At 39.1% G+C, this 21,988-nt stretch overlaps 3 protein-coding genes across 10 annotated transcripts in view; 2 read left to right on the forward strand and 1 right to left on the reverse strand.

Annotated features, from left to right (window-relative positions):
- LOC133528138 (tubulin polyglutamylase TTLL5) overlaps positions 1 to 11,988 on the forward strand; it is a 51,555-nt gene extending 39,567 nt beyond the window's left edge. For 4 of the 7 annotated variants that reach the window (XM_061865380.1, XM_061865386.1, XM_061865382.1 and 1 more), the window contains 5 exons: positions 222 to 365; positions 794 to 950; positions 2,101 to 2,267; positions 3,174 to 3,737; positions 4,411 to 11,988. In XM_061865380.1, the coding sequence (XP_061721364.1) occupies positions 222 to 365; positions 794 to 950; positions 2,101 to 2,267; positions 3,174 to 3,737; positions 4,411 to 4,558 (1,180 nt within the window). In that variant the 3' untranslated portion in view covers positions 4,559 to 11,988. The remainder of the gene's footprint in view (positions 1 to 221; positions 366 to 793; positions 951 to 2,100; positions 2,268 to 3,173; positions 3,738 to 4,410) is intronic. The other 3 variants (XM_061865381.1, XM_061865387.1, XM_061865385.1) reach the window with 2 other exon arrangements.
- Positions 11,989 to 14,741: 2,753 nt separating this feature from the next.
- On the forward strand, positions 14,742 to 19,196 carry LOC133528579 (uncharacterized). 2 transcript variants are annotated; one of them, XM_061866015.1, is made up of 4 exons: positions 14,742 to 14,890; positions 14,970 to 15,784; positions 16,765 to 16,830; positions 19,035 to 19,196. In XM_061866015.1, exons 1-4 carry the CDS (start codon positions 14,882 to 14,884, stop codon positions 19,045 to 19,047), a joined length of 903 nt encoding a protein of 300 aa, XP_061721999.1. In that variant the 5' UTR covers positions 14,742 to 14,881; the 3' UTR covers positions 19,048 to 19,196. The 2 variants fall into 2 exon arrangements, with proteins under 2 accessions (XP_061721999.1, XP_061721998.1); XM_061866014.1 differs by lacking the exon at positions 19,035 to 19,196 and adding an exon at positions 17,642 to 18,119.
- Positions 19,197 to 20,333: 1,137 nt separating this feature from the next.
- Positions 20,334 to 21,640, reverse strand: LOC133528580 (uncharacterized). Its single transcript, XM_061866016.1, has 2 exons — positions 21,204 to 21,640; positions 20,334 to 20,911 (listed from the first exon to the last, which is right to left on the reverse strand). The coding sequence occupies exons 1-2, from the start codon at positions 21,304 to 21,306 to the stop codon at positions 20,601 to 20,603; spliced, it is 414 nt and encodes a 137-aa protein (XP_061722000.1). The 5' UTR covers positions 21,307 to 21,640; the 3' UTR covers positions 20,334 to 20,600.
- Positions 21,641 to 21,988: the final 348 nt, after the last annotated feature.

Raw genomic sequence — 21,988 nt, forward strand, 5'->3', positions numbered from 1 at the left:
ACATTACAAATATTGGCAGACTGTTTTGTACAGAAAGTTACAAACAAAGCGTCTCCAGTTGTTAAATCCTCTAAGTCTTAAATTCAGAGAGCTGACTGATTTGAATGGGATATTGACACGCAAATGGATCCGTTCGTTCGCGGCAACTGATTTGGCAGCAACATTATTTTAATGGTGAAAACATATGAACATTACAATGACTCTAATAATCATTGCTTCAGATTAAAACGTTACGAGACAGTAACCATAACCAGTACAGCGCCGGCCATCAATTTATCCGAGCACACGCCTACACCCGCTCCCAACGACTCGCGGCACGCTAAATCACTTGTTAAGAAACAGCTCGCCGACGGAATGAGACTTACGTGAGTATAATGACAGTTAAAGTATTCTCTGTCTTTGACTCCTAGCAGTAAAATGTAATTTGTTCAAATATTTTCATTAAATTGCACATTAGCAAGGCGCACCGGCAACAGAATATCTTTTAATATTGCCTTAAGCGCGAGTGACGCGCCGCGCCGTACCTAAATTATACAGAAATAAAATTCCTTGATATCTTTTAATATTGCCTTAAGCGCGAGTGACGCGCCGCGCCGTACCTAAATGATACAGAAATGAAATTCCTTGACCGTTCCTATATTTCACCCCGGCACTCCCAAATTCCTCGTTTTCCGGAGTTTTTTTTAATGTACTAAAACACACAATTCATAATTTTACGCTTATCATCAGCAATTTCACTTTACCGAATGTCACGATGGGAATAGGGGTTAAGGACCGTCAGTTTCTTATACAGGATGGGAGAAGTTCGTCGCGCCTTCGGCCTGTACCTGACCCACGTCCTCAAGCGCATCTCGTGCCCCTCCAACGAGCTGGGCGCGGCTCACGCGGCGCTCGTGCTGCGCTTCCTCAAGCGCGCCTCCAACACGCTCCGGATGCCTTACAATGTAAAGGTGCACTGTAGTATATAGCTGTATACAGTATGAAGTCCGTCCTGTACCCGACCCACAGCCTCAGCATCTCAGTAAAATAATTTCTGTACATAATATTTTAGCTTCGTAATTATTCTTTAATTAGGTGTACTGATATTTCAAAAATCATACCGTATCACAGGTATTTTTTTTCGTGAACCCTTTTCTTCAGTTAAAATACGTATAAACTCCCTTATTATGCAACGATTAGACATGAAACTTTAACCAACAGTGAATAATGATGTACACTTCAAATACGTCAGCCGATTTTTCATTTATATAAATAGTTTTTGAAAAACCGATACTATTCAAATAACTGCGCGGGCGACGCGGGGCAGTCGCCTCTTGGCCGTCGGACGGGAACCTGTGTTACTCGACGCAACGCGCGCGCAATTATTATCTTAATGGTTCAAGTGAAGTGGTGAGTTTTAAGTGAGCGAACGGACGCAATAATTTGTTTGCTTGTGCAAATTCAAGTTGTAAAAAGATTTAAGAAGAAGGAGGAAGAGGGTCGAGAGAGTTGGAACGCGCGAGGTCATTCAGATAGGGGATGGTTAAACGATTACTAGTTGGCTAGGCCCTCTGTTCTGTCGATACCCTACCTTAATAATAAGCAGAGGCTGGAATTCTCGTGGCAGTTTCAATTGTCATTAGGAACTTCCCATTTATCGACTTTAGATATACCTATATCAATACAATGTAGAATACAACATATTAAAGAAGATTAAAATTAGAGGTAAATAACACGCGGTCTTATCGCTAAAGAGCGATTTCTTCCGGATAACTTTTGAGTATTCAACAATGCGAAATAGATATGTGCAATAAAAACTTAATAGTTTTGTCCTTAATTAGTTCACTTCCGTATTTTTTTTTTAATTTCACGTTCAAAGTCTGTTTTAGTGCTAACAAATATTCCATTAGTTTATTTATAAAAGAAATACGTAGTTATCTTTTTTCCATATTATCTGCTTAAATTAATTCTTTCACAGTATAATATTAATTAACTATTACAACTTTTTAATATTTTGTGTTCCACATTGTATCGAAAGTCAATAAATGGGAACTCCCTATGACAGTTCAAAAATGCCACAATAATTCCGGTTTCTGGTAATAAGTGTCTCTCACTCCCCAGGGCCCCTCAGCCAAGATGTGCGACAAGGACCGCTGCGCTGTCGTCGCTAAGCAGCTCAACGATTTCCTCTACATGTACTATCGGGAGACGGACTTATACACCGACAGCGAAGACAGAGAGAACTGTGTTTCCAACATCAACTTTGCGCAGTTCCTCTATTCTGCCAGGTACGCAAATATTACTACTGTTGACTACCAGTGTCTGTCTTGTCCGCTTTTTTTATACCACGTCGGTGTGGCAGACTACCACCTAATAGGGTTGTTTCCATTTACAAATCTTAGGGCAGAATTGTATCCCAATAAATTATTTTGGATTATAAGAACATGTTAAACTACTTTTAGGGGACCTGTAATGACCATATTTTTGTAAATATTGAATTTAAAATATCTTTTGGCACACGTCACGTGACCAAACTCGAAACGTCTTTGAAGATTCTGATGACGTCACAACTCTCGGATTGACACTGTTGACAGTTAGGCGATAAACAACAAATGACAAATGTCGGTTGACAGTTCGTATCTTCTACGTGTGTATGTAGTTATGTGTCAAACCGTAAACTGTGACGTCACACAATTTTCAAAGAGCGTTTTAGGTGCGAAAGCATCTGTCAAAATATATTTTGTTAATTTATCATATTTAAAGCCGTTTTTAGTATAAAAGTTGAATTTTAGGGCAACTTTTAGTTAATATAGAACGTAATACAAGCGTTTCAAAAAATTGGAAACAACCCTATTGTAAGCACTTGCCGTAGCCTTTAAACGTTTGTGTCCTCTAATGTACAGTCGCGTTGCCGGTCTTTTCAAATATGCATACTCTTTTTTGTAGAGAAAACCTCGTCAGGGTGTTGATATTACATCAGTCTTAAAAAATAAAAAAATATCCACAAGAAATGTTTAGTAAGAATGTCATTTTTTTTAGTCTGGCAAGCCAGTGGTATTAGTGGAAAAATACGATTTTGAAAGATATATGCACAAAGGGTCCAACACCCATACAAATTAGAATATCGCGCCCTTATCTAAGCGCATTAACAATGTGTAAAGTTTTACCACAATCATTCCTTTATTATTTGACAGCGAAGCGGACCTGGAGGACGTGCTGCTCCTCCAACTGAAGATGGAGCACTACGTGACCCTGTTCCTGAGCGACACGCGAGCGCCGTACTGCGTGGACCTCCCCTCCGCCAAGCTCGGCGGCGCCGCGCGCCACACGCTGCTCAAGTACCTCGCCTGCCTCGCGCCCATCAACACCAGGCGATACAGGTACCTGAGCGACACGCGAGCGCCGTACTGCGTGGACCTCCCCTCCGCCAAGCTCGGCGGCGCCGCGCGCCACACGCTGCTCAAGTACCTCGCCTGCCTCGCGCCCATCAACACCAGGCGATACAGGTACCTGAGCGACACGCGAGCGCCGTACTGCGTGGACCTCCCCTCCGCCAAGCTCGGCGGCGCCGCGCGCCACACGCTGCTCAAGTACCTCGCCTGCCTCGCGCCCATCAACACCAGGCGATACAGGTACCTGAGCGACACGCGAGCGCCGTACTGCGTGGACCTCCCCTCCGCCAAGCTCGGCGGCGCCGCGCGCCACACGCTGCTCAAGTACCTCGCCTGCCTCGCGCCCATCAACACCAGGCGGTACAGGTACCTGTTACCCTTGGCCAATCACTATATCACGACAAAAACTTGAAGTGGTTGGTGAAGCCTGGTTAAAGCCAACTGCCGCTCCGTCGGCGAATTGAGGAACGTTAGCCACTCAAACACTTTATATTTTTTTATTTCCTCCCGATAAAGAATATATAAAATAAATTACTAAAATAATCATAGCAGCTTTCTAGCTCAGCCGGTAGTGACCCTGCTTACGAAGCGAGAGGTCTCGGGCTCAAATACTGGTAAGGGCATTTTTTGCATCACAAATATTTGTTCCAGTTATATCGCCGTCTAGTAGCCACATCACAAGTCTTATTGAGCTTACTGTAGGGATAGGTGGATTTGCGTAAAATTTTCCCATAATTTGTAGGTATTTATTATTAATTTATATACAAAACTGACTATAGCATGTTGGATAATAACATCAGGCAATGTTGGTCCTAGGGGTCGATATTTATATATACGGGCAATTATAAATCTAGAATCGAGTTTTATCTATGTTTACTAACCCCATATCAAGCCAGTGAGAAGTGAATGGCAAAACCGATGAGAGAATGTTCCTATAAAAAGTATAGCACCCCCAAAATTTACTATTTAACACCCTTATTTGTTTTCATATTCCTGCCTTCTTATATATTTTCATTTCTCATTTTTTTCCCTTCACCAGGCCGCCCTCGGACACATCCAGCAAAACCGAAGCCGAAGACTCCATAAACTCCTCGTTGCCTTCCTTCACCGACTCCGACGTGGTCATCAAGGAGTCCATGAAGCAGGAGAAACCGCTGCCCCAAGCCTTGAAGTACGCGCGATCATAGCACAGGACCTTGAGGAACATCACGCTACCACGCATTCAATCTTCAGGTTAGAACCTATCACGCTACCACACATTTTAGTCGTGAGGTGAGTTTACCTACTGTGATATCTGTGGTCGAAGACTCCATGAACTCAATGCCTGTCTTCACCGTCTCCGACGTGGTCATCAAAGAGTCCATGAAGCAGGAGAAACCGCTGCCCCAAGCCTTGAAGTACGCGCGGTCATAGCACAGGACCTTAGGAACCTCACGCTTCCACGCATTCAATCTTGAGGTTAGACCTATCACACTACCACGCATTTAAGTCGTGAGGTGAGTTTACCTACTGTGATATCCTGTGGTCTTAAGAGTCCATGAACTCTCTGCCTTCCTTTACGCTTATATCCTCTCCCCTGATCCTCTTCTGAGCTGATGATCAAAGAATTCATGAAGCAGGAGAAACCGCTGCCCCAAGCCTTGAAGTACGCGCGGTCATATAACAGGAAGTTGAGGCACTCCATATCGTTACCTTCATAAGGTTAAATAGCTAAAGTTAGTTATTTGGTCATCTTTAAGTCCCTCAAGGTCGTTTCAAACATCAATTCATTTTGCATACTTTGAACAAGCCAATGTAATAAATAATATTTTGTGCAACAGGTACATAATAAGGGTTTTTAAAATTCAAGAGCCGAAGTTACAAAACGAAACGAAGTTGAGTTTTGTAAAGACAGACCCGAGAATTGGAAGACCTAACTATGTAACGTTGTACTCAATATTTTTTCTAAGACAGCAGCAAACACCTAAAATGATAAATAAAATCAACGTAAATATTGAAGCGCGCTAATGAAGTTGATTTCACTGGCAGTCATTTAATTGACAAATAGAAGTGCTGGAGTAGAAAAGCTTTTGAAAGCTTGAAGGCTCCAAGGACGTAGCCAGCCAGTGAACGGGGGCGGGGGGCAAGATAGCGCCGGAGGCCTACGGGAGGGGCAGAGGGGACATCCATTGTATGTAAAAATTGAGTACCAAAGGGAGGGAGGGGCAGCTGCCCCCCTCTGTTCCTATCTGCCAACGCCAATAGACCCCATTAACAGCGTACACCTTAACAGTTATATTCGTTTTTGGCGCTGTGGGCGTGACTTCTTACGATGATTTTAGGCGTTTTTGGCATTCAAAGGGGGGAGGAGGTTTAAGGAGGTTGCTGAAGAATGTTAATATCCACAGATTGTAGGTCGTAAAGTATTATTCATTAGACAACATATAAGTCGCTAAAAACTGAATTTACATCAGAATAGGCAGTCCGGTGGAAAGGAAATTCCGTTTTGCATTGACATTTGTCATGATTTTAACGTTGTATTTAGTATTTTATTCGTATTACTTAACAGCTCACTTTAGAGATCAATAATAATTATATTGCAAGAGGCCTTATGGCAATGGCATTGATATACTATCTTAATGTTGGGTGAAATTGCAATAAATAAATTTCATGTGTGTTCCACATAACCGCACAGAGTATTGTTAAGTTCAATAATGAAATAGAATAATTTTAATTCTAAGTATTTTCTCTAAAATTGGATTTGATAATATTGTGTGGTATTTTTCGGAATCTCTTAGATATGCTTACCTCGCTTGAAAATGGATGTGAAAACAATTATTTACTATAACGATATATTTAGTATATAATACCACGTGATAATAAAGGTTTAATGTAAAATTAGGCCGCTAGATTTTGGCAGTGTTAATTCTTAAGGGATTTTGCAAATTTTGTGGGTGTTCTGATGGATAAAGGGTTGGAGGAAAGGCCACGGCTATGGTTAAAGAGATCTTCACACAACAAAATACATATGTATATCTAAAGGTACGCCGCACTGGTGTGGAAGCAGAACCTCTGTGTAAGTGCATCGCGCTGTCTCGCTCACACGCCGGAGCGTCGTGTGGATCCGTATCAGTGTGAAACCACGTAAAGCCAAATGTCATGAGACTATGTAGTAGATTTTGGCACTAAAGACAGGCAAAGTATATGTTCGTGGGCCTAAATACTTTTTAATGCCTAATATAAATTGTGTGCAAATTTTGTTTATAAAAGTTAATAAAAGATAACATTTCATTACTTTTTTATATTCATTCAGAATAATTATAATGTTTTCTATAATAGTCGCATCGCTGCAGCGAAGTTTTCACTATAAATATATTATTTATGCCGATATTTAAAAAAACATGAGATGTCCCAACAACAACTGCGTTACTTTACTTAAACAAAATATTTAGTTAGAAAAAGAAAATTGGAGGAAGAGCATTGGTTAGTGGTAAACAAGAAGAAACTTTTGGAGTCCAAGTATTTTAAATAAATATTATTGTACTTCATTTCATTGTTTCAGTAAAACAGTTGAATTAAGGAAAAATAAGAATTTTATTTAATGTTATCTATGACATTGTAAGTTAATTGTATTTAATTTGAACATAAATGTATTTTTCTCATAAACTATCTGATTTTTTTGCGTTAGAAATTGATTTTAATTTGAAAATTGACAAGTTTTGAGGCATTAAAAAGCATTTTGGCCCTCAGATCAAAGTTAAATTGCGCACGTTGTTTACTTCGTAAAATAATATGAGAGCTTAGTTGATTTAGATGTGAAAATCTCAAACAGTCTAGTGAAATTTAAAAGATAATTATGAAACCGCAAAGTGAAATAGATGAAAAAGTGACCAAGACCCCTCATGGCCGAGGCCGGATGATTTGTTTCCTAGCTGTATCAAACCGTGTGTATGAAAAACTACACCAAAATGTAAAACCCCCAACAGAGCTCTGCGCTATCTATATAAGAACCATATACTTAGATTTTTTTTCTTTACAGAAAATCGCACTCAAATCAGTTCATCTGTTTGTTAACCTCAATGCCACGTATAGAGACTATGTTTGTATTTGAAGGTTTAAAAGACAGCTAAAGATTAAATTGGTAAATGTATAAGAATCTGAAGTGGTGTGAAGTTGCTTGAAATGTATCTACTTTGTCATATCAGATAGAGTAGGCAGGTTCAGTGGTATCTGTTCAAAAATTCGAATTTTCTAGATTATCTCCAATAAATGTATTAGCTTTGCATCTTATCTTGGAATAAATAATAGTAATATGTAGTTATATTTTTAAATAATATATAAATGTGATTTGGGATTCGTGGGTTCTTTCAACCCACTTGGTCCTTTATCATTCTAATACGAACCTTTCTGTAGTTTACCAAAGAGAATCGAAATACCTTTACTACCAAAATGTGTCGTTCCCAAGAACGCTCGGACAATAAATACGAGCAAATTTCGTCCTTACGGTAAGCGAAAATGTGGTACTTTTTTCTTGAGAACGTCATTAATAGTACACTCCACTAGACGTAGCATAAACATAAACAATCATAGGGTGCTAAAAAAATTACCAAAGTATTATATTAAAGCCGGATTTCTCAACTAAGAAATTGTAGCGAAACTGTCATGTAATTAGTTATGAAACTAACATATTGTAACGAAGTTTATAAATTTTCGTAATGAAGCTGATGTTGAAATGAAATTGCGGGGATCTGTCTCTTTTAAGTACTCTCACTAAGACGTAATTAAAGTGACAGAGAAAAATGCCCGCAATTGACGAACTTGGATTTTCGCGGCAGATGCCGTCGGATATATTAGCGATATTAATATGCTCAAAAATATCAGGACACGAAATGTGTTTAGAAGGCTTACCGCGAACACCGAAATTCGCAAATTGCGGGCATCTTTCTCTGTCACTCTAATTAAGTAATTACCCCTTAACTGGAGTAAAAGAGAAAGATGCTCGCAATTTAAGAACTTCGGTATTCGCGGTAGGCCCTCTGGTACATATGATATTATATTGTCAATATCAAAGCATGAAACTGCATATTACAAGATTGAGCCCCTTATATCAGTATAGATATTTTCTATGGCATTCTGTATTTAACCAAAAATACTTGATAGAAGATATATACATATAACCAAGTCTCGGAACCGGTTAAATTTCCAAACCGTTATCATGTCCTTGGCGCAAACCCTTTTAATTACGGTTTCGCTCGAAAAAAATTGAAAACCAGGGTTTATGAGAACAGTTTTTGTCAAATTAACCGGTTTAGAACAATAAAAACCGGTTTCTTCCTATGTCAGTGTCTGTTTTCGTGGCACACCACCAACCCGACCGGCCGTTGCGTCGCTCGTCGGATAAACCGTTTTTTTAGGTTACAATAAAGTTCTTAAAACGGTCGCGTTCACTTAAAAATTCAGAGGAAAACCAAAAAAACCGGTATTTTAAAAACCGGTTCCGAGCCTTGTGTATAACTTCTCGTACTTATACAGGGTGATTTCGGGGTCGTGGAGCAAGAGAATTATTCAAAGACGAGCCTAATGATATTAGTAGAAAAAAACATTTTTGCATACAATTTGGTTACCGTACTCAATGTGACGTCTTGTCGCTTTCCATACAGTGACCATGATTACTTAGTATAAGATTAATTTTACTTAAAAATAAGAAAAAAACACTAATTATATTTTAATCAAATACTACCATATGATAATGTGGATCATTTACAGAGTCAGAAAAAGTGGTTCTGGATCACGACCCAGAAATCACCCTGTATAGTTTCAATTAATAAAACGAATGATTAGAGTGCTAGGGAAGTAGGGACTGAGATATAACGAGCTAATAACAAAGGTTGTTTCACGAACTACGTATTTAGTCGCTTTGCTTTTTGTTATTATTATTTTATTATTGAGTTAATCAACTTTTTGTCTGCTGCCTCACTATTTAGATTAAAAGGATTTTTATTTACCTACCAAATATACATTTTTGTGTTTATTTCTTACTATTTTTAGTCGGTTCCATCACGAACTGTCATAATGTTTGATAGACTATGTTAGTATTGTCTCCGGGGTAACGGGACAGAATAGCAACAATAAATGGTTGATCCACCCAGTTAAATAGTTATTATACTTATAGTTATTAATAATACAGTCGATACCCCTTTTCAATTACTATTTAGATGAGTATTATTAATTGTTGTTTATACTCTAATGGCAAACTCGCTTCTGAAGCAAATTTAATCGAATTTGATTTTCTGTTACGTATATTTTGTATTATTATATATAATTGCATGTTACAGTTGTTAGCTTTGTAGCTGGCCCGCAACGGCTTATCCTTTATCTATTGTTAACTAAAACCGCATGTAACCTGCAAAAAAAAGGGTCGTATAATTCTAATTGGCACCTTAGCGCGGGCTAGTCCAGCGCTAAAAAAACCAGTGTAGGTGCGCTCTCCGATAACGCGCCTTTGTTGCGCATATCGAGGACACATTTTAGACTGGTTCGGTAGCGTTCGACTCGCCGGCACTCAGTAACCGTATAGGGACCACACAAGAAATCACTAATTATTTTTCCATTTGTTAATTTTGAATCTTATTTCAGTTAGGTACCATATGAGTTCTAATTAAATAACCGCTTAAAGTTACTCGGCCCTTTTTGCAGGTAAGTGCACGCAAGCGCGGTTTTAGTTAACAATAGACAAAGGATAAGCCGTTGGGGGCCACCTACAAAGATAACAACTATAGCAGTAAGCAATAGCCTATATACCAAAAAGAACGATTAAATCCGTATTCATTTTCAGTCAGTATTAAATTCATAGGTACCAGTAAAAAAATCTTAAATTCATGTAAACATTTACAGACAGATCTTTGTATTTTTTTATTATTATAAATAATTTATAATTATATTCTGTTTGTTTAGCCGCGCTCGTTGCAATTCTTATGTACTCCAGTAGCTAGCGCAATATATTAGTGTTCATTAGCATAGGTACGAAGATTTAGCATAGTGTTAGTGATGCGGAAACCGATGCTAGTCCGGATAGGTCACACCTAGGCTAAAGGCGCCAAAGTTTATTTATCACATCCCTAGATCATAGCTGGTCACAGTACTAGTATTGCAAGCAGTAACTGGACTTCCACCGTTGACCGCCACAGTCGGCCATAACCGACAAAGGTTACAGTATAAATACTTAATAAGTACATTTTATTAAACTGTACCAAAGATAATTTGAAATAGAGTTGGATTGTCAAAGAAAATTTTGTAGCCACATTAAATTTACTGCCATCTTTAGACACATGATTAAAACTTTTAGAACGCCAGTTGAGTTTAATCCTTTTTTTATTCACTGTTATGTGTTAAATTTGTTAAATATCAAAAAGTGGTGCCATCTTACCGGGCACAACCCAAAGGTTGTGGCACCATCACTCGAAACGATGCCGCCATACCTTTGGCATTTGATCTATTGATGGCGACACTTTTTGATATTTAACAAATTAAACATATATCAGTGAAAGGATAAGGATCGAAGTTAAATGGCGTTCTAAAAGTTTTAATCATGTGTCGAAAGATGGCAGTAAATTTACTGTGGCTACAAAGTTTTCTTTGACACTCGCATCTCTATTTCAAATTCTGTTTGACTGTACTATTGCGAATAATCGTGGCTGTCAAAAGTTTAAAACAGGTTACCTACCATGACGCAAGCGGTATGCTTGTTTGCTACCTTCGTGCTATTTAAAAAATGCTTGGAATACTTTTACTGAACATCAAAATTAGAGTATGGAGATTAATTATATATTATTTGCAGTAAAACTTAATTCTACTTGCAGCAAATTGATGTTTTGATTTAAAATTATAATACTTAGTCATAATTAATTTAACAAGTGAAACTGTACTTACCTAATTGTAAGCTTATGACAAAATTATATTTACTGTATTTTTTATAATGTTCCATTTATTGTGCATTTTACCGATTCATCATTTTATTCGATCTGTGAAGTTTAATTATTTTAAGTAAGTACATTAGTAAAGAGAATACCTACACGATGAACAGGTTTTATTAAAATTTGAATAATCTTAATTAATGTATTAATGATCGTTTTATGGTAGAATTGTACTTTTGCAAGTCAAAAAGCAGTGCATGACGCTATTCTGAACCCTATAGCTTGGCTCAGTCTGAATATAAATACTTTTGAAAAAAAAATATATAAATTATACTTCTAGCAATGTTTGCCAAGCTTTCCTCAAATTACACAAGATATAAATATTAAATTAACCTAAAATGCTGTTAACAAAATTTAATAAGTATTTCAATATTTTTTGGTCTCCATTATTATTTTATTTGAATATTTATATTTTAATGATACACAAATTTAATTATTTTTATGTCTTGAAATATTGGCTCAGTATTGTATCGATTCTTACTCCTATTACGTGCCATATGCGAAAACACTTTAATTTGTTACCACAATATTTTAAGCATAAAAAAATATTGCAATATTTTAGTGAAGCTTTGCTCCGCCAAGTACAAAGTGATGAATTTAGTATCCACCAGAAATTTTATCTCATACTTTGAAATATATTTTGAGCTAATAAATTAAATATTTCATTAATGTCTTTTATTTTTGTCCAATGTACACCTTAATTTCAGATATTTGGAATGGCATTATAGTTATTACCCGACTACGACTACGGGAAGGTAATTAACGATTCGACATAATATGTATAATTACAGACGATGTTTTATTAATTTTACCATTGACATAAGCATTGCATTGCATTGGCATTGATCTAAGGATGAGCCTTAAAGAATGGGGCCAGTACAGCGGTGTCACGCACACGAATTCGAAGCCAATCGTGCAGTCTAACGCCACAACGCGATTGGTTGATGAGTTTTTTATTTATTTATTAAGGAGACAACACAGAAAACATACATGGCATGAACAAAAAAGACTTAAATAGCATAAATGTCCTTAACTACAGATGCTTCCATATACGTATCTCACGAAGAACATATACCTAATACCACTTAATACTTAAGACTAACATGCGGTTTACAACATTGAAAGTGTTTAGAGATACTTAGTGTATAATATACGTATGCACATAAACTAATTACTTATATGTAACTAAATAGGAAGGAAAAGTTACCTAGGTATATATGATCTTATTTCTATATAAATTTGTGACTGCTGTCTTGAACTGGGCGCGGGATTTTGAGAATAGATCGATCTCGAGAAGAGACTTGTTGTAGTGGTCGCACATTCTGTATACAGGTGCACGTTTTCCGGCGTTAGTCTTTGTCTTCGGTAGACTGAAGAGGTGTGTAGACCGCGTTAGTTTGAGAGGAGCGCGAAAGTATATTTTGGATAGGAGACTTGGACAGTCTAGGTCACCTGCACATACGTCACGTAGCATGACTGCGTCGGCGATGCAACGGCGGTCCCGCAATCTTAGCATGTTGTATTTATTTAAGAGCTCATCATAGGAGCACCGTGGATTCTTCAATCGAATATTAAGGCGTCGTAAGATTTTTTTTTGTATCATTTCTAGCTTATTGCAGTATACATTGTAAAAAGGGCTCCATGCAACTGACGCGTACTCAAGATTGGAACGAACTAAAGTTTGATAAAGGCAAGTCAGGCTGAGCTTCTGTTTGAAGGGTTTAGTGACGCGCATAATAAAGCCCAACATTCGGTATGCTTTTTTGAGAATGTGGTCGATGTGTGTGTCTAGTGTCAACTTCGTATCAAGAATAACACCTAGATCTCTAATGTTGTTTACTGTTTCAAGGGAGTATTCATTTAGTTTATATGAATTTCGTAGTACGTTGCTTTTTCTAGTGAAAATGACATGTTTGCACTTATTGTAAGCCAAGGATAACTTATTAATCTTACAGTAATCATCGAGTCTGTTTAAATCGTCTTGAATTAGTTGAACATCTTCGTTAGTGTGAACTTTTTTATAAATTTTTAAATCGTCAGCATACAACAGAAAGTTACAGTTCTTGAAGCACAGTGAAATATCGTTAATAAACAAGACAAATAAGAATGGGCCAATAATTGAGCCTTGCGGCACGCCGGAAGTTACAATTGTAGATGAAGAAGCTAATCCGTTAATAACTACAGATTGAGTGCGGTTTTGGAGGTACGACGCGAACCACCTGAGGAGATTACCCTTTATTCCGTTGTAGGATAATTTTTTTAATAGTATCAGATGGTCAACTTTGTCGAACGCCTTTTGAAAATCTGTGTAGATTGTGTCAATTTGAACATTTTTATCAAGTCTCAAATAAGGTATTAACGAATAGAGTAAGGTTTTTTTTAATTTAAATATTTTTCTTATTATTCCCTTGCCTAGGCCCAGTAACATGTGACAGTGCTATCTCATTTACTCCGATACAAATAGACAGTGTGCGCGCTTTAGGTATTGACAGCCTCTTAAGGAAATTAAGTGGCATAATTAATTAGCAATATATATATATATATATATATATATTTATAAAAAGTTACTAAATGTTGCATATAGCGTTGTTGTAAAACGGGCATTAACCAAACAATTGAAAACTGTGACATATCAATGTCATTTCGAACGTCGATCGCCCGAGATAGTACTTATGTTTTGTAGCAAATGTATACAGTCGTACTTAACACTAATCAATATGCAAACATGCCCTAAGGTAAGTGTATACACTTGTAATAAGGGCCTTATGAGATAAAAATAAATTATTGATTATCTCCGAAATGGAGTTATTTAGAATACCGGTGTCTTTGAGAAAGTTACTTCATTTAAGCTCAGGAATGCACCCTTGAAATTAATGGAAATAAAAAAAAACACGGTGTTGTACATATTATATAGTTAAAATATAAAAACGTTTGTTTGTTCATTATGATATATGACGGTAATCAGGCAAAATCAGTTATTCCTCCTATTTATTATTGGCAGTAAATACTAATGGACAGTGCTAGTTTTTACTTTTACCACTCACTGCTCCTAGTTTTACTTGACTAGCAGTTTATAGTAGTGCAATAGTAGCGGTAATAACACAGCACAGTACATTTTAAACTTTTCCAACTCTCCCGCTTTTTTGTAAATCGGTGCTGCCATGAGCCGGCTATAGCTACGTATTGCTTAAAGCTTCCCATGCACTATCAAGCATTTTATCAGATAAATCCGATATGTTCTTCTTAGGTTTAATATACTTATTGTAAAATACTACAAAGAACAATATTTTTTTGACCAAATGAAACTACTGCTGTTATAATATCAAACTAAAAATTTGTGTTAATAAGTGCTGACATTTGATAATGTAAAAGATTTTTTGAGCTAGCAAGTATTGTAAAAGCTTTAACCAATCAGGATTAAGCGTCAATACCTCAGTGGCGTCATTTTTCGGCGCCATTTTGTTACTAAAGTGAAGCTGGCTCGAGTGTGGTGTGTCGCGTTAAATGCTATACTGATAATTTTAATAATTAAGGATAGATATAAGAAGTGAACACAATATGGTGCCGGTAAGTGTCGTCCACAATATGAAACAACGTGTATTATATTTAAAAATTCGCCATTTACGTCTCTCACGTGTCATTTTAGCAAACGAAAGTGTTCATCGGGAGCCTGCCCCAGGGCTCTAAGCCGGAGGAGCTTCGCAAACTGTTCGAACGCTTCGGCGTCGTGACAGAATGCGACATAATGAACCGGTGCGGCTTCGTGCACATGCAGACCGAGGATCAGGCGGCGGCAGCCATCCGGGGCTTAAATAACTCTACCTTCAACGGCGGCGTCATCACGGTCGAGCGCGGCCGCATCAAGGAGCGCGGCCAGCGCGGCGGTCCCGGCGGCGGCCGTGGCGGCATGGGCGGGCGCGGAGGCATGCGCAGCGGCGGCATGGACCGCCGGGGCGGCGGCCCCATGCGCGGCGGGCCCATGGGCGCCCGGGACGCGCCCTACATGCGCGACTCGCGCGGCATGGGGCCCATGGGCGGCCGGGACATGCGCGGCCCGCCCATGGGCGGCGGCGGCGGCATGGCCATGCGCAATGGCATGGGCGGCGGCGGCTACGACCGCGGCGCAGAGCGCGGCTTCGGTGGCGGCGGCGGCGGTGGCTACGGCGACGACCGCTACGGCGGGTACGGCGGCGAGGACCGCCGCGGTTTCGCGCTCGCCCGCGACGGCTACGGCGCGGCGCCCATGTACGACGACCGGCGAGCAGGCTACGCCGCGGAGGACATGAGCGGGATGTACGCGGACGACCGCCGCGCGCCGATGTACCCCGACGAGCGAGACATGATGGATCGACGAGCGCCTATGAGAGGTGCCGTGCCCATGTCCGGTGGTTATGACAGAGGAGCACCTCCCCGAGCTGCACCCATGGGCAATGGAGACATGTTCAGCAGACGATCACCCATGTAAGTAAAAGTGACATAATTTTTAGGCTATGTATGCAGGCCCGAATTTAAAGACCTCGGGGCCCTATGCACTTGGTATGGCACTTAGAATTTAGGGGAGCTCCCTTCTCTATCTCAAAATCATTGCAAGGTTGCCTGCCTCCCTAAGCCTGGGCCTTGTGGGCATAGGGGGTAATCAGCCCTGTGCATACATCTGTAAAGAAATTCTAAGGGACTTGAATCTGTGTCTGGTGTGCAATTGGACTATAGCCCTAAATAACAGAATATATGTCTTGTGGATTAGCTTTTCAAAACCTTAATTTTTTTTAACCTTTAATTTAATCTAATGACCTCCTCAAGTCATGTGATTATTTATGGAACTAAAATGGTGGTAAGTAACAATATGGTGGATTGTTTCATTTATTTGTTTACATTATAAATGGCTTACTAATCTGAGCCTAACCTAGAACTAACTATTATTACATAACTTTCAAGCATTTGTTATTGTAATAATGGTAGTGTTATTATCTCTAATTCAAGCTAAACTTAAAGTTAAGATTATTTGAAAAACATCACAAAGAAGTGCCATATAAGGGTCAATACATAACTGTCAGGATTGACTTCTTAGCTGCGTTTCACTATAGATCAGCTTACCTTAAGTATAGGTATAGGGTTTATCAGTGGGATCATAATATTTATTGTCTTAGTAAAGTTATGTACCAAGCCTAAGTCATGGAATGTTGGAGCAAGCAAGCAAGAGTTGCAAGCAATTCGCCAAGATTTGGCAAATTGTTTTTTTTTTTTGCGCAAGAGTTGGCAGCTGAGTAATATTGCAATTTTGGCTTTAACATTTTATTTATATAACTTGAAGACTTTGTATATTATTATCTTTGTCACTGATGAGCATTCCTACATTAAGTTTATGTTTTAAACCAAAATGATACAGCAGCATAGTAAAGGTTATGAGTTTTCAATATTCATGTCTGTATTGTACATTTCAGGCGTGCTGGAGCAGGAGCCGGCTATGACCGGGACCCGTACACGCAGCAGTACCCCCCCATGGGCCGGTGAGTGCTCACACGTTCTGTGTTTAACTGCAACCTCGGAGTAAACAGACAGGATATTCTACTTCAGAGTTGGATATTTTGATCAGAAATTTGAAAAGATGGAAATAAACTTAATTCTTTACATCATGTTTGCAGAAATACCGAAATACTTAAATGCAATAAATTTTAATTTATCAGTGTCAAAATGTATTGTCTGAATTTTTATGAAGGTTGGTAAATGACATTAAACATAGAAGAATATATTTTACTTGTTTTTGTAAATTTTGTTAAATTATGCTGTACCCGTTTTAGAAATTTTAATTACAATATTTATTGGTAAACTCCTGTAATCTGTTTACTCTCTGGTTTTCTCGCGTCACGTCAGTATAATGAGTCACTGTTCAATTCATCGTTACACCTGTTAGGTGACTAATAAATTCAATATGGTCAACTAGATAGCAGTCTACCATGTAGTATAAATAAAATACTTTTGCAACGCAGGTAAAATTAAAATTGGATTAACTGGATATAACGTGATGTTTTTTTTCGATTTTTCTGTATTTTGTACGCCTTACGCATAGTTAACGCAGTGGGACGCCTCTTAGGTCGGAGCGACGTAGACCCGTACGTACGGACTGCGAAACGTTTCTACCGATCGCGTATCTACCGGCTAACGGACACTAAATCAGTAACATTACGAGTAGTAGTTTACGGACGTTGCTAGCGCTCGAGAGGCGGGATTAGTCGCGTCGGACGTCCACGAACTAAGCGGTGTCTAACGGTTGTCTATGGCACTGTGGGTGGCTTGCTGATGGCTGTGTGCGTGTTGTAGCGGCGGCGGCGGCGCGGCCAGAGGCGCTCGCGACGGCGGGCTCGGCCGGCGGTACTAGGCGCCTGCACTAGACTAGGCGCCTTCACTAGACTAGGCCGGCGGTACTAGCAGCCTCCCCTAGACTAGGCCGTGCGCGACACGAACACTGTACCATAGTCTTCCGGCGCCCGACTCCGATCCGGGCTCGCGTACCTAACGATTAGGAGATTACACCGCGCTAGCGGCCTCTAGACAGTAAGTTGAAGACGGTGAACGCTATGTGAATCGCTTTGTAATTTTAATAAACGAAAATCATTTTCACGAGACGGTTTCATTTACCCCGGTCGAAATCCGGCGTCCGGTGACGACGTCTTGACTTGATTTGTATAATTTTACCGATCACCCTTTCCGATTAAAAGTAAGACTTAAATGAGAATATTGATAGCGCTATTGTTTTAAGTTGTATATTTTCGTATGAATTAAATTTCGTAGAATATCATTTTTTATTTTGATTTTCTCCTTCCTCGATAGTTCATGCATGCGATCCTCGAACGCCTCAAAGCTTATCCTATGGTTGCGGTGTCCAATTTGACTGATATAATTGTATTTAGAGTTAACGAACGAGTCACATGACTGCTTAATAATTGTCATGTAATGCCAAGCATTTAGCGAATGCGGGCGGCCGAGGCGGGCGCCTCGTCGGATCATCCGACACGTGGATTACAGAGCACTAGGTCCTCCTGCGACTGAGTCTGTCTGTAGGTAGAACAGGCTGCTAGGCTTTTCACAATCTCGCCTGCTCTGTAATCTAAGCATTCGCCAACACTGTATCTAACGAGCGTCGACTTGGAAGCGTGCGAGTCCTTTCAGATAGTTAGTAGCGGCTTGACGGTTGACGCCACTCACGCCCGGCGCTGCGCTAGGACCACAAACTGCACGTTACGGCGTAAACGTTAGGCGACACCGACTGAAGACGGCGATGCGATAAGGCAATCGTAAGTACGGCGTATGCCAACGTTCCACGGCATGCGATCATTGTAAAGTTCTCCACTAAAACGACTTTCGTACACGATCTACTTCAAATTTAAAACTCAGCAGCGTAAAAAAATTGCTTCGCTGATACTGCTAAAAACTACTAACAAGATCTTCAGTTTTAAGTTTAAATTAATAAGCATTAAACACTTTCCGATCTTCTGAATTTAATATGATATGACGTTTTAACGCTGCAGTCGATTTATAAGCACGTCAAGAATTCGGTTCGTCGTTAACACGAAATTGCGATATAGCATAACGACAAATTAAGCGGTTATTTTATATTCAAATTCGTCTAAAATACTGACTTAATCGGAAAAATGGAGAACGCCAGTAGGCCGATTACGAACAAGCTCGATGTTGATATTTTTTTGTTTTACAGGATGCCTGGTTGAGGAGACATCTCTGATGAAGTTTTGGCTCTGAAAACTACTGATGCTGCTCGGTGTCGCACTCTGGACTCGAAGCCAGAGAATAATTGCTCGTTGAAATTGGCGATTATTGGTCTGTTTAGTTGGGAGACAAATAAACGAATTTATAAGAATATTAACTTTTTATTTTCACATTCCTTACACCCTAAAATAATACAATACAATATTTTATAGTCTAGTATCTACATACATCACATTTTTTTATAGGCAGAAAATATAATTCATAGATCATTATCTTTTAGTCTTATAGACAAAAACATTGTCTTAGATATTGAGGTGCCGTAAGTTCAGGGAATTTTTGGTAACAAACGGTTGCCAAAAATTTAATTACCTATCTTGAGGATTTTCTCTAGTGACTTCGATTCCAATCTTTTTACTTTTGCTACGATCATAGGTCTAAAACGCACGTGTTTGTAACAATTTATGCACAAAAGCTAAAGATATGAAAATTGCTTCTAAAAATACGTTTTTGCTAAAAATGATATTTTTGGTACAAGCTTTTATCGCCGACTGTACTTTTCATTCGAAAGTTTTAAAATCCCGAAACACAATTAGGTTGCCTTGTTTTATCACAGAATTCCTATGGCTACCTCCTGTCTCCATCATCATAATAATATCTGTCATAATAATATTGCCTTGTCATCCGATTTATAGATGCATGCAAAATTTCAGCTCAATCGGAAAGTGGTTCAAATTTAACTTGCAAGATTTGATTACAGATCGACCGATAACGGGACAGGTGAAATTAAATAAAAGCTATATGAGCAATATTATTTTTGAGGGAACATAGATTACTTTTTAGGGTTCCGTAGCCAAATGGCATAAAACGGAACCCTTATAGTTTCGCCATGTCCGTCTGTCTGTCTGTCTGTCCGAGGCTTTGCTCCGTGGTCGTTAGTGCTAGAAAGCTGAAATTTGGCATGGATATATAAATGAATAAAGCCGACAAAGTCGTACAATAAAATCTAAATTTTTTTTTTTTTTTTAACTATAGCGGACATGATCAGTTTAGCTGTTTTTGAGTTATCGCAAAAAGTTTTCCCTTCATAGTAAAAAGACTTACTTTAATTAGGTACTGATTATGCAAATTTGCCTATTTGATTAACTCGGGTGAAAGGTACCGTTTCATCCCTTGGTTAACAATTTACTATACTTTAAGCTCCAGTTTAGCTTATTGTGACGGAAGAGTAACTACGGAACCCTACACTGAGCGTGGCCCGACATGCTCTTGGCCGGTTTTTTTTTGTTAAAATTTACGACGTGCGAACGGGATGCAGAGTGCCATACGCCTTACGCTAGTGAGAGAAGACAAGAACAGGAACCAACGGAGCCTTCACAGAAATAATATGGCATCCATATGTCTAAATATTAGGTTTATTCATAGAGCTGGAGTTTGTATTATAATTTTAGTGCTAATTACCCATCAATAGGTATTTTAAAAGAAATTGCATAATCTCATGATCATGAATATACCTGATAGTTGAACAGCCATGCAACTAGTGAGAAATCATCCAATGTCATCTCAAAGAGTCCAAATACATAGTGGCATTATTCACAGATTTCAACAATCTGGTAACCTTAAAGTTGATGGAACGTTTTATAAACTCTGCCACGTTATAGTGACTAATGGTCCCACAGTCCGCCTGCGTGCAGTTAAAGATGTCCAGGAGTCTCGCCGTCACCTTCTCCGGATCGTTGTGAAGGACGGCTTTCGGCGAAATTCTCTTCGCTTTTTTGTACAAATTCTCAGCTGCGATCGTCAAGTTGAATGATACGATTTCGTTGCTCCTCTTCACATCGTTTCGCGACATGCGGCATAATAAATAACCTGGAAAATGTTCAAGATGAGGTAATACGTTCCGAAAATTAATGTGGACTCTAAATGCATATAGTTAACGTTCCGTTTCGATTGCACTTTCACTGATGGTTTCAAGTGAGTTATGCGGTTAAAACAACACATCTTGGCTCCATCAATCACTTTGTGAAACTTATAATATTATCGCTGTTATTCAATAAAACTTGTAAACAAGCGTCTCAAACATAAAACTTGTCAAAAACCGCATCTTAATAATATTTTTATCACTTCGCACCAGTTTGTTAGTAAATAAATAATATCTCACCTCCAAAAACACAGATTACGCCGATGAAAAACACAATGGTAGCGCATAGGCGCTTGGTGACGGGCGAGGGCCCGACGCAGGCCCGAGCGCGCTCGATACTCATATCGAAAAGTTCAAAATCTTCAAGAATTTGAACAACTATTTCACAGAACTAGTTTAGGTCCCGATGCGCCGCACAGTCGGCATGCAATGCTGGTATTTCGGTAGCGTTGGGCGTTCCCGCAGCCGCGTTGAACCTTTATTTTTAGCCGCGTTCTCACATTGTGTCTGCGGGTGTTAATGTCCGTCCATCATGTTCGCGGCGAAGCATTTCATTTTTGTTTTCTTGGTACAATCGGTAACATTACAAAGGATGTCTAAATTGTCTAGTCTATGTACTGTAATGTTACTTGATTGCTGCAGAGTAGGTTAATTTTTTGTTTGAGAGTAGGTATAAGATTCCTCGTCATAAGGGGTAGGCCCGTCGTCACAAACTTTTTTTTTATTGGGAAAATATATGGGCGCATTTGCCCTCGAAAACCCCCATATAACAGATTTCATCGAAATCGTTAGAGCCGTTTTCGAGGTACCCGAAATATATACTGGATGTTTTTGGGGTCGTGATCCCGGATTCCAGGTTATTCATATCGTTCCCATGAGAATCCTTGTTCAGTATGACCATCTCAATACATTCTTGATATTGGGGATCACGAGATCACGACCCCGAAATCACCCAGTACATATACAAGAATTGCTCGTGTAAGGTGTAAGATGACCTATGTATGCATTTGCCTTGTAATTAGTAT

The sequence above is a fragment of the Cydia pomonella genome, chromosome 19 (assembly GCF_033807575.1).
Source record: "Cydia pomonella isolate Wapato2018A chromosome 19, ilCydPomo1, whole genome shotgun sequence".
NCBI lineage: Eukaryota > Metazoa > Arthropoda > Insecta > Lepidoptera > Tortricidae > Cydia > Cydia pomonella.